At 51.4% G+C, this 12,048-nt stretch overlaps 1 protein-coding gene across 15 annotated transcripts in view; it reads right to left on the minus strand.

Moving 5' to 3' along the window:
- Positions 1-12,048, minus strand: part of Gramd1b (GRAM domain containing 1B) — a 186,050-nt gene that overhangs the window by 4,033 nt on the left and 169,969 nt on the right. For 8 of the 15 annotated variants that reach the window (XM_023721048.1, XM_023721055.1, XM_023721061.1 and 5 more), the window contains 7 exons: positions 11,398-11,516; positions 11,039-11,181; positions 9,068-9,171; positions 8,279-8,482; positions 7,285-7,378; positions 3,854-3,961; positions 3,417-3,606 (listed from right to left, as the gene is read on the minus strand). In XM_023721048.1, coding sequence (XP_023576816.1) covers positions 3,417-3,606; positions 3,854-3,961; positions 7,285-7,378; positions 8,279-8,482; positions 9,068-9,171; positions 11,039-11,181; positions 11,398-11,516 — 962 coding nt within the window. Of the gene's footprint in view, positions 1-6; positions 1,080-3,416; positions 3,607-3,853; positions 3,962-7,284; positions 7,379-8,278; positions 8,483-9,067; positions 9,172-11,038; positions 11,182-11,397; positions 11,517-12,048 lie in introns of those variants that run through there. The other 7 variants (XM_004636390.2, XM_023721062.1, XM_023721051.1 and 4 more) reach the window with 6 other exon arrangements.

A 12,048-nucleotide genomic window follows, 5' to 3' on the forward strand; every position in this document is an offset into this window, starting at 1 on the left:
ACCCTGCAGGGCCTAAGACACCCTGATTCATCCTGGAAATCAAACTCACTCATAGCTTAAGCTGAAGGAATTAGAGCCACAGATCTGACTTGTTCATAACCACAAAAAGGGGTTTAAAAGGTCAAAAATGCTCCATCCTGTCTAATAAACAATGTGCTCTTAGGGCACAGAGAAATAATAGGACTTTAGGCACTAAAAAGTGACACTTCACCCAGATCCAGCCTGAGTGAAGACCAGAGAGAAAGGGTGTGGGCAAGTTAGAAATCCCCAGCCCTTATTGGGTCCACGTCCTACCCATGTCAGAGCAAGGTGCAGGGTGACCAAGGGGAAACCTTTCAGAACACAAGCGGAGCCTGCAGGTCCACCCCACAGCCCAAGCGCACCAAGCCACCTCACTAGCTCCTCCAGCCCTCCCCGCCTGGCTCTTGGCACAGTGAAGTCCTTATCAGTGGCTTCCTAGGGGGGAGCTGAGATTGGGCTCTTGCTTTGTGTCCCAGAGAACCCTGGGGAAGCTCAGGTAGGGAAGAACAGATTCTGCTTTATTATGGAAACAAACTGCAAGGAGATTAAGGAATGCAGCACCTTAAGCAATGCCCCCATGAGACGTCCTCCAAGACCTGAGGGTCTTCCCAGGCAAAGCTTTGGCTCAGCAACATTTCTGGTCTAGGAGCCAAGAAAGGCCAGCAAGGGAGGGGTGAGGAGCAGAGGATGGGAGGAGGAGGAGGAGGAGGAGGAGGAGGGGCAGGGGTGTCAGTGCCGAGAGCTGCTCCCTGCCCTCCTCAGGCCCTCCACCGAGAGGAAACGCTGCTCCGGCTGGCACAGGGGCGGGAGGTCCCGCTCCTTCTCCCTGGTATGTAGGCATTATCTCTTTTTAAAATCTGTATATAATATATATATTTATATTCTCTATATATATTTATATATATATTTATAGGGTCTATGTACATGTATTGCACCAGCCTCCTGCAGCCTCCTCTGTTCCCGCCTTGTCAGTGATACCGGCTCCGCTTCTCATCACTTTCCGACGTGTAGTCACGGGACCTGATGCCATTCTGAAGATTTATGAGCGAGTCTTTCATCTGTAAGACACGGAGCCCCACCCCAGGCCCAGGTTGTGCTCTCAGTGGGCATCTCGGCACAGTGGCACCTGCTACCCCTGCCGCCGTGGCAGGTTGCAACCATGCCAGTGAGCAAAAGGATGCCAGGGTGGCTCCAGGGGGCACAGCCTCGGGAGGACAGGGACAGCAAAGCCAGCACCTGAAGTGACTCAGGGACGGCTCACTGAGTCGTGGTGACTTGGGACCCTGGTGTGAGTAATTCAGAACTCTACCCATTCAGGTGCCATAAGGAACCACAGAGACTGCACTTACTTGACCCATAAAACCGGTCTGCTTTCCCTTTGGTCCTCAATACGCTGCCTGCCTGGCTTTATGCATTTGTCACCTGCTTTTCTCAGCCTGGGAACCTTCACCGAGGCTCATTCATACCTACCCATCTGTAAAGACCCAGGGCAACTCCTGACTCTCTCTGGCCCTCAGTCTTCTCCCTCCTGGCCTCTCGTCCCTAAATGCTCTGAGCTGCAGTCTTCGTTCTGTGTGTAAAGACTGAGACACCCTAACAGCCAAGATCGCCACACAGACATCTGTGCAGCTTCTCACTGGGACCCTCAGTGACTTCACATTTTTAGGCCATGGAATGCAGTCTAAATGGAACAGTTTCAGTTAGAGAATCAAAAAATGGCCCAACATATCATAGCACACTTAAGTTCTGCCTCTAAGCCACTGTTATAACAGAAGACATTTCCTATAAAGGATTCTCAGGACATCTAATCTAGTCTCTCTCCAGGTTTCCCATATGCCTTTTCATTGCTCTTTTAAAACTTATTTTTAAAGGGAATTAATCGAAACATCTTCAAACTCTTGAAGGGCAGAGCCCTAGTGAGGGACCAGGGCCCTAGTGAGGGGACCCACTTTGACACATGATGCTAGAGCCAGAAAGGATTCTGGGGTATCAGCCCAAAGTGCCCTTCCTTCAATTTGCAAATTTCTTATGATTCTTGAATACTTTTGATGTGAGATTCTCAGTCTTCCAAAGCGGCCTGATTTACGGCTGCACAGCTCTAACCACAAGGCATCTATTCATACTGGCTGGCTTAAATTTTAATTTAATTTCTAGCCCTGACTCAGCCCTCTAGACAGTTGGCCTCGTTGTCTGGAACCACCCTTTTGCTTTGCCCCAGGTCCCCTTTCCCATCAACCTTCTTTATAGGTTTGTTTGTTTGCTTGTTTGCTGTATTTAGTTCAGGGTCTCACTACACAAATTGAACTCAGATTGATCCTGCTGTTTTGCAGCCTCCCAAGCACTGGGATCACAGGCCCGCACCACCACGCCCAGTCTCAATCACTGGCTCAGCACAACGTGGGGCGGGGCCAGCACTGCACACCAGGGATGGAACCCCATCTCATCAACTGTCTTACTATGAGGGCACATTCAAACTCTGCTGTGTGGTTTCCCTTCTTCGGATTGCAAACCAGCCCTCCTTAGGCCAGGCATGGTGGTGCACGCCTATACTGCCAGCACTTGAAACAGCAGGACTGGTATGAGTTGAGGCTGGCCTGGGCTACATGGTGAATTCAAGGCCAGTTTGGACAATAAAGAGACTCTATCTCAAAAAAGCAAATAAACAAAATGCTCCCCTTAAAAGTAGCTCCAAAACCAAACATGATACCTGGTCTCTTGACTTACATTAGACTCTAATTTGCAGGTAAAAACCAAATGATGACGCCTTCAGTGCTGCCTCTTGTCCCATTAGGCTGTGATCACAAGGCGGAAAACTGATACAACGCCCCTCTCCTCAAATAGGTAACCCTAATTTGGGGGTAAAGTCTGGAACTCTCAATTCTTTTGCAAAGGAAAGGAATTTTTCATGGCCATATGGAGTTCTTTTTTAAGTAGAACATCCCATTTTTCTAGAGGAAAAAAGAAAGCTCTCTTCCTCAAGGAAACTGAGCTAATTACGGATTTATACCCAGGGCTATTTGTTTTAAATATGGCTTTTAGAAGAAATAGGAAACTGTACTATAAAACAAAGATATAGTCATCTAGCCAGTGAGTTGCCTTTGAGGGTGACTACAAGAGGGAGGGAGGGAGGGAGGGATCTTATTTTTTATTTCATCTAATCTACAGCCTTTCTGCTGCAAACCCTATGTACTGTCATTGTCTTAGGGAGTGCACCCATGTTTCTATCTGCCCATTCAAAAAGTGACTTTAAAATCAGAGCAAAGGATAGTGCGGGAGAAGAATGTGTGGAAGGAGCCCTTCAGGAGAGGGTGGTGACAGAGACCAGCTTTTCCCCGAGTGCAAGGGGAGCTCTGGCTCCTCAGAACTAGGGGGGCTGAGAGGTCGGGGCAGCCCACCTGGTCGAGCAGCATCACTGAGGACTTGATGATCTCCCTCCACTTCTGGAGCTCGGTATCGTGGTACTTTTGTTGGGACTCTAAGAGCTGGGCCCATTCTGTCTGAGACTGGGGTAACCTGTGGGGCAGAAGAAGGGGCACCCCAGCAGCTGGAGTTATGCTCAGCAGACTGTCCTGTGCTCCCAGACCCCTAAAGGACAGAGAGTCACATCAGAGTGATTTGCCCTCTACCCACTGCCCCTGGGACTCCCACCCCCAAATCAGAAGTGGACGAAAACTATAGGGACAGAGTTTAGGGGCTTGCCTAAGAGCTCATGCGAAGGGCTGTCCCCGGGGAAGGGAGGCAGGGCAGTCCCAGGGGAGGCAGAAGCCAGGTCTCAGCACTTGGTGGGGTATAGGAGGATGTGATACAAGTACAGGGGTGTGGCCAGGATTACCTTTCTTGGAGCCTCAGACCCTGCCAGGCAGTGAGGGTTTGGGTGGTGTACTCCAACATCCAGAGCTTGTAGAAGAGCATCATGTTAAGGATGACCAGCAGCACCAGACTAGGAGAGGCAGGAAAATGCAACAGCGATGAGCTGGAACCTGAGTCAGCGATCTCCCCACCCCACAGGCTGCTGTGCCTGCCCATGGGGCCGTAGGAAGCATGGCAGGAGGGAATGAGTGAGCTGAAGGGAGGAACGGAAGGGCAGAGAGAAAAGCAGCCTCATCTCCCCAAGGGGCCGAGGACACAGCATGAGAGCCATGGAGAGCAGTGTGGGCGAAGGCAACGAGACACAAGGACCCCTGAAAGCCAGGTGCTGGAGCAGAGGAGGGAAGAGGAGAGGAAAAGTGACGGGGTGGGAGTCAGAGCCAGTACCTGAAACAGATCCTAATGGGAGCAAGGAAGAAAATGGGGAGGAGGCAGAGGTTAGAAACAGGCACACAGGAGAGGGGGAATTGTACTTAAACTGAGCCACGGAGCAAGGGCACATGGAGGAAATACTAACAGCGAAGGCCTCAGGAATGAGGACACCTAGCAAGGAAGGAGCGAGAGGAGGTAAAGTGGATTAACTCTTGGGGTTTCATGGAGATTTCTGGGCAACTCGATGCCAGAGGGGAAGACGCGGTGGGATGCCCAGCTCTGCTGGCACCGGCTGCACAGGTGTTGGCAGAACTCCCCTAAGCTAGGCAGGCCCCTCCCTGAGCCTGCCCCTGCCTCTGTCTAACAGGGGTCAGAAGGACCAGCCAAGGCTGCCCAGAGCCTGAGTCACAGTGGACTGGAGGTGGAAGAACAAGGAGGGATCAGGGGCTGGAGGGCCCCATGGGGTATGCAGGATACAGAGGAGGTCGGGGATGGAGACATAAAATGAGGGCAAAGAGGGGGCCCACAGGCACAGCACTGCCACAAAGCGGGGCTCGCAGCTTCATTTCTTAACTTCTGATCAAGTTTCCTAGCTCCTCTGAAGCCCAGTCTTCTCTGTAAGGACAGAGCCCCTCCCCTACTGAGGTTGGTCTGCAGATGAGGAAGGACAGATGTGAAACACTCTAGTGCAGAGCAGGGCAGCCACAGAGCAGAGGGAGAGAGACACAGAGGAAGGAGAGAGACACAGAGGAAGGAAGAAGATGCTGGAAGCAGGGAGGTGACACAAACAGGTGGAAGAAGAGGAGACAAGTTGAGGGGAAGACAGGTTTTGCTGAGCCTTAGACTTTTCACGCTGTATGCATGAGAATGGATTTTTGGTTCATATTTCTGGTTCTGTGGAAGGAAGTCTTGCTTCAGCCGGCAGGTGCAAACCTCTGGGACTTCTCTGTGTTCTCCCTGTGCACATCCCTGAAGTTTGTGTTCAGTTTCAGTGATACTGTCCTGAGCCATATCCCCATGCAGCGGATTATCTGAGTGCCCACCTGTTTGGCACATGGTGCTGGCATCTGGGTTCATGTTCACAACCCTGCCTGTGCTGGGAAAGGGCCAAGGACACCCCTGGGTGCTGTGACAGAAGAGTCAGACAGAAAAGAGAGGTGGGAGGTTGAGTCACCACCCTGCAGGTGGATGGTGGTAAGAGGCTGCTAGACACTGGCCAAACCGTGTGGTGCCCACTGCTGGCACAGCCTGGGTCTCCTGGGCTGAGCTGGAAGGCTTGCTTAGCCTCAACTCACAAAGCCTCAAGCTTGGCCGACACTGTGCTTCAAAATTCTCTTAAGTCAAAATACAGAGAGCTTCAACACAGAACTGACCAAAATCCAATGCCAGATACAGTTGTAACATAACAATACCATGAATCACATCGAATTGCTGTTACACAATGTAAGTCTTGCTGATTTTATAGCTGTCTTTGTACTAATTAATGTTGTAATACTGTAATATCTTGATTTCTAATGCTGTAGTAAGCAAAAATTTGAACCTCCTTTTAGCTGACGCTTCAACTAAAGTTAGTAAGATTTCTCTCGTTCCCCTGAGGATTTTCTCCTCTAAGGAGTCCCCAGGGTCCTCGTGGCCTCACCCGTCACGCTGTATGCTAGTCCATTCACACCATGGCTGCAGCACTGTGAATGATTAGCCTGGCTTCTAAGTGACAGGTCCACAGCAACAAATTCCTGTCACCTCCCCCTGCCCAACCCGCAGCATCTCAGGCACTCCCAGGGCGGATGGTGTCACCTCTCACAGCTTCCCACCAAAGCCCACGTTTCTGTTAATGACAAGTGCCCAAGGACCTCAGACCAGAAGCTCAGCTTCCTCTGTGGCATAATCAATAATGGCTCATGAGTCTTCCCCTTCTGGGACCTCCCAGTTCCATTCCCTCCCTCAGCCTGAAAGCCACCCCCACCGGGCCCACTGCACTTGGCTCTGATGGCCCTCCCTGCACCCAGTCTTTCTTCCTCCAATCCATCTGCAATACTGTCATAACGTAAGTCTGACTGTGTCACTTGTAGGCTTCCTCCAGGGTTTCCAGAGGGTAAGGCCCTGGCTCTGCCTCTATGCAAAAGCTTCAGGGAGGCTACAGAGCTAAAATAGGGCCCAAGTGGAGAAAGCCTGATGCCTGCTATGCAGCAGGGAGTCCGAATCTGGGCAGCTACTGTGCCTGCCAGTCACCTATGCCAGCCCCATCCAAGGAAGGGTGGCATGTCAGGCAGTGGGTGGAACCAAGTGGAGGAGCTGTTCTTAGCTGTCCTAGCTGCTGCCTACTCAATATGGTTTACAAAAGCTGTGGGCAAACACTGGCATGGACTTCTACATCAGAGAACTAGCTGTGACCTCCTATCCTACATCTTCACTTCTTTCAACTTCTCTGGTAATAGCTTGGCAATGTTTTATGCAAATTATTGAGTCTATGGTTTTATAATGCTGTAGAGTGACATATATCATTAAAAGGGTCTACATGTCCTGTCCTGAAGTCATCAGTGTTATCTAGTGACCCTGCCCGAGTTGGGCTCCAAGTATTCATGGTTTTAGGACCTGGCTCTGAACAAATACCCAATGTGTCTACTGCACATGAAGACTCCTAAAATGCTCTGTGGTATCTCTGTGTTAATGGTATCTACCCTACTGTGTAGGAATTGTGAACATCCTTTGGGTCTCAGCCAGCTGATATTGAGTTCCTAAAGGGTGTGGATGTGTACAGCATTTTTTTTTCCCTCAAAGCCAGCAATACCATGAATCCTAAATGAAACAGAGAAAAGAAGAGGTAAGAAATGACAGACAGCAATGGATTCAGACAGAAATAGTGGACCAAAAACCAAACCAAAGGAAAACAAAACAAAGAAATGGAGAGAGGCATGTAAAGGAGCTCTCCCGCATACTTCGAGGTTTGGGGAACGATTTTCCTGCACCAGACAGGAAAGGGAAGGTATTGCGGTGGGGGTGGACTGAGAGACCAGAGTTCCTTACACACAGCTGATAACCAGCAGCAGCCTGGACACACTCTGCAGGTGGAAACCGTTCGGAGTGTCCTCAGGGATATGCCTCGTCTGTGTGGAACCTGCTGGGGGAATAAGCACGTCACTGGCATGGCCCGAAAGCGCACTAACTGCCGACGCTGCTCAAGCAGCAACGCTATGGTCACCCCTCCCGGCCCTGCTACAGGAGCAGACAAACCCCAAGCAGAAAGGTCTTGGCAGACTCAGGTAATCAGGGAACAAATGAGCAACTCAACAGACCTGAGCAGCTAGAGTGTACAGGTAGAGGACAGCGAGCTTCGCTGAAGGGGAAGGATTCCAGGGCTAGGACTAGAGGCAGCCACATAATGTGCAGCGAGTCACAAAACCTCTCTGAGAATCAGTTTGCTTAAACGCAACAGGAGTCAGACACTGCACGGGGAATTAACGGGGGTGCTCTGGTGGAGCCAGGAGGCAGGACACAGAGGCCTGTGGACCCGCCCCTTCATCCGCCTCCTCCCTGTCCCCATGAGCACTGTGCAGGTGACAGTTTGTAAGGTAGGGATTTGCCAACCTCTAGGCCCCTCCCAGCCCCAGAATTTCATGGCTGGATGTGGCTGGGTGGGAAGAAGAAGAAAGACCCCTCCTGGGCTCATGGTGGCCAAGGAACCAGGCGTTGCTTCAGACTCCCTGATCTTTGGGTTATAGATTAATCGCTGGGATGTGAGTTTTAGCTTCACCTTAGCGTCACTTCCCTAGAACATGGATGCTGTGTACAGGAGATGGCGCAGGTAGCACAGAGCTTAGGCAACAGAAACCCAAAGAAATTTTGGTTAAGCAAAATATGTACAGGCTCAGAAACAGCTGAGGAACTTAAAGGGCAAAGGGAAATAGACAGAAGGCCAGGAATGTCATGTTTAGTAAGTTACGTATTCCCCGGCACGGGGCACACGACTCCAGGCAGACCACAGCCCCAATCCATACCCCCATCTCCACCTGGAACACACCTGCCACGTGTTTGATTCGGTGGCCCACATCTTCATCGGTGGGGGTGGTGACCGGGCTCATCACCTCCTCCAGGTGAGGCACCCGCAGGTGGGCATGGGGCCGCTTTCTCCTCCGCACCGTGGGAGGCTTGCTGGCCTTCTCCTTGGGAGACTGCCGGTGCATCTCAGCCAGGTACGTGCTCTCCGTCTTGGTGAGCTCACTCTCTGTCAGAGACAAAGGGTCACAAGGGGGGCCACCTTCCCATACCTTCCACCCAAAGCATGGCCTCTGGCAGTTCTACAGGAACAATTTTTCTGTTCTGTACTCTCAGAAGCTGGCCGGCTGGGTAGATGACCCTTATAGGAAGTCATTCTGGAGCCCTACTTTAACCCCTCCTCTGGGGGTCAAAATTGTATAGTCATGTGTTCCAGTACCTGCACATCTGTATTAGATACAGACACAGATTTGAGGATTCACATGCTCTCTAAATAGATGCATTCACAAGTGAAACACAGATAGATACCTCTCAAAAAATTAGCACTGTCACAAGTATCATTAAAGGTTCACGGGGTGGGTGTCACACACACACCTTAATTATCTCATAAGGCTGTAGACAGTCTTTTGAAAAATGCATAGATCCACATACACATTAAATCGTCCACTTTGGGGGCAGACTTAGGGACCCTACCAAGTCACTTCCTTGTCTCTGTCTCTCCCTTTCTGGTCCTTCCCGCACACCCCTGCATGACAGCTATACAGGCTACACTGATTCTGCAGCTGAATGGGCCGTAAATGACTTTGGCACTCACCTAAATGGCGGAAGTAGTCCTCCAGCCCGCTCCAGAAGTTCTTCTCAATGAACGTTTTCACTAACCCCCAGGGCTGTTTCCGATAGCGCAGCTCGGTGGAGACCCTAAAGAACGAGCCGGAAAAAAAGGCCATTATTTCCTAGCAGACCCACCACTGCTGGGAAACAGGAAGTTCACATTTATCTCCAAGGCAGTCTTGTGTTTGGATTGGATTTGGGACGTCCAAAATTCCTTTCACCTCTGTCATATCATCTTCTCTCCCTGACCAGAGGAGGCAGCTAGCTTTGTTCTCATTTTATAGTGGGGAAGACAAAGGTTCTGAATATTTGGGCAGGCCAGAGGCTAACAAGGGCTTCTGACGCCAAGCCTAGGATTCTTTCACAATCCCACACTGCCTCTACCCAGGGGCCCCTGATGGTGTCAGGCTGCTCACCATATAGACAAGAAAAGGCTCGGCCTTGCAGTGGAGCCCTTTACATCCCAGTCAATCTCTGGGGTCTCATCACTCTCACTTGGAAGAATATCCCCTGTCCCAGGCCTGGCTTCTGCCTCTCTGCTGCACACAGAGCCTGACAGCCCTGCCTTTCCCCCACACATTCTCCCGCCACTAGGCCTATGCTGTCCTACCTCTTGCAGTGTGGGCTTCCTCCCTACCTGTATAGCAGCTGTGCTCTTTGCTTCCTCCTCAGGTGAGTGTGTGTGCACCAAGAGGCCCTTCCGGCTCATGCTCCCTGTGCACAAGGCTGTCTGCCCTGCCTGGCCCATCCTCAGGGATGCTACCTCTTCTGAGGCCCGATGGGGGAAAACCCACACTCCAAGCCACCTGGCTTCATACCCAACACCTGTTCAGTGGCTGGAGATGGCACATCCCTGTGGAGTTCTAGCCAAGGTCCACCAGCTAGTTTGAGTGACCTGCACAGGGAGACGCTCACTGGGAAGATCCTTTGAAGGAGTATGGAGTCAAGAAACATAAGCACAGTGGGGGTGGGGAGGCAAATGAGGGATGTGAGAGGAGAGAGCGAAAACAAGAAGGAAGGAGGAAGAGAAGCATGAGGGAAGGGAAGGTTATGAGGATCAGGAAGCAGTACAAAGCGCTCACTCCCAAGGAAACACAAACAAACACTAAGAGGATGAGAAAGAGGCCGGCTCTTCCTCAGGTTCAGGTATTAAGCTCCTCTTGACAGCTACAAGAGCTCTGTGTAACTCTTCACTTAACTTCTACTTTATTTGAATTACATAAGTGCGTTTCTTGCTCCTTACAGTGGGAAGAACTCGGCCTATAATACAGACAAACGATGTGATGGTCTTCAAGTGGGTATGTGCCTTGAGTTCCCAGTTAGACCGCAGGCTTCTGAAAACATTGGGGTCCGCACTGCTTCCTTCCCATGACTGTGCACTGGCATCAAGAACTGAAAGTCCACCCTCACAACACTGTGTGGGCTCTGATGGGAAAAGGCTCCATGGCAAGAGCACCCAACAACGTGCTGGGGTGGCGGTGGGGGGACTCCTGCCAGGAGGGCAAATGGGAACGCACAGCGCACTCAGCATGGCGGGGGAGAGAGAGCCTAGCTTCTGTCTACTTCTAAGAACTGAGGGTCGGCACTGGCTGGGGTGTGACTCTGTGCAGTGACTGATCTGAAAACTAATGATAAATCTACCTCCTGTGGTCATTCTAAAGGTTCTAGTGAATCTAGAGGACCCACCTAGACAGTACTGAATAAATCACAGACAACTAATAAGAACAGGAGTGATAAAGGCCTTCTAAGAGGTGCGCAGAACAGTGATGGGAACACATCATAGGGAGGAAAAGGAATGAACTGTCAGGACAGGGAAGTGCAGAGCTCGGAAGGCTTTTGTGAGAAGATGAATCGAGAATCTGCAGGCAAATTCCCAAGCTCCCTCTCTGTCATGAGCAAAGGGACATTAACGGGAAGACCCCAAATGAAGCCCTGAACCCTCGAAACCCCGCACCTGAGTCGACTCTTGTTGCGGGCCACGCGGGTGAGTGTGTAACGGTTGACAGTGTAGAAGTAGTCGTGGTAGGGCACATCATGGGTGAGAACTTCCGCATCGATCACATAGCACTCACTCTCCTGGCTCGCCTTGTACATGGTCTGAGGGAGGGAAAGCCTAATGGCTGAAACTGAAGCGAAGCAAGCACCCGCCCGCATTCCCCCTCCCTACCCCAGAACTCCTGAAGGGAAGACACACAACCACTGGAGATAGAAAGGTTCTTGCACCCAGAGACATCTTCTGACCACTCCGTCTCTGTCCTTCACACCAGAACTTCTCAGCCCACTCTGAGCCACCTTGGACCGCTTTGTGCTCACCTGCGTCTCCCTGACGGTGGCAGTTTTGGGAGCCAGAGGATTGGTAAGGGTGATGGTATACAGAATCACCCGGCTCTGGTTTCCATTCTCCTCCTTCTTCCACGGATGGAAGATGATATCTGAGGGCAGACAGGAGCAATGGTGTGATGGAGAGGAAGTAGCACCAAGCCCTGCATCTGTGTCCCCTTCCAACGAACTTCTCTTTCTGTGCTGTCTACAGACAGCAGCCCCCACCCCAGGAAGCCAATAGGAGCCCAGGGTGCAGGAGAAGAGGGTGGGAGGAGAGGGAGTCAGAGCAGAAAGAGGTTCATTGTAGCATTGCCGAAATTCTACACGACTCTCCAGAATGCTGACTGCTCCCAGGCCAGGGCAGAAGGTCCTGAGGCCACCTACGGGGGTGCTGGCAACACTGGAGTTACTGTGCAGGGGCCCTGGGTCCCTTGGGAAAAAGTTCTTTGCTCTAGGGGATGACCTCCCCCTGTCCTTACTATGTCCTCTCCCAGCAGATGGGCTCACTGCTGCCCCAGTGTTTTTTTCTAGTTCTGCTGGGCAAGCACTGTGTCTCTGCTGGTGGAGAACTGGGGTGTGGGAAGAAGTCAGGACTATGGGTCCTAAGGACGAAGCTTCGCTCAGTCCCTTCTCAACCCCACT

Source organism: Octodon degus, unplaced genomic scaffold (genome assembly GCF_000260255.1).
Source record: "Octodon degus isolate 3935 unplaced genomic scaffold, OctDeg1.0 scaffold00080, whole genome shotgun sequence".
NCBI classification, from domain to species: Eukaryota; Metazoa; Chordata; class Mammalia; order Rodentia; family Octodontidae; genus Octodon; species Octodon degus.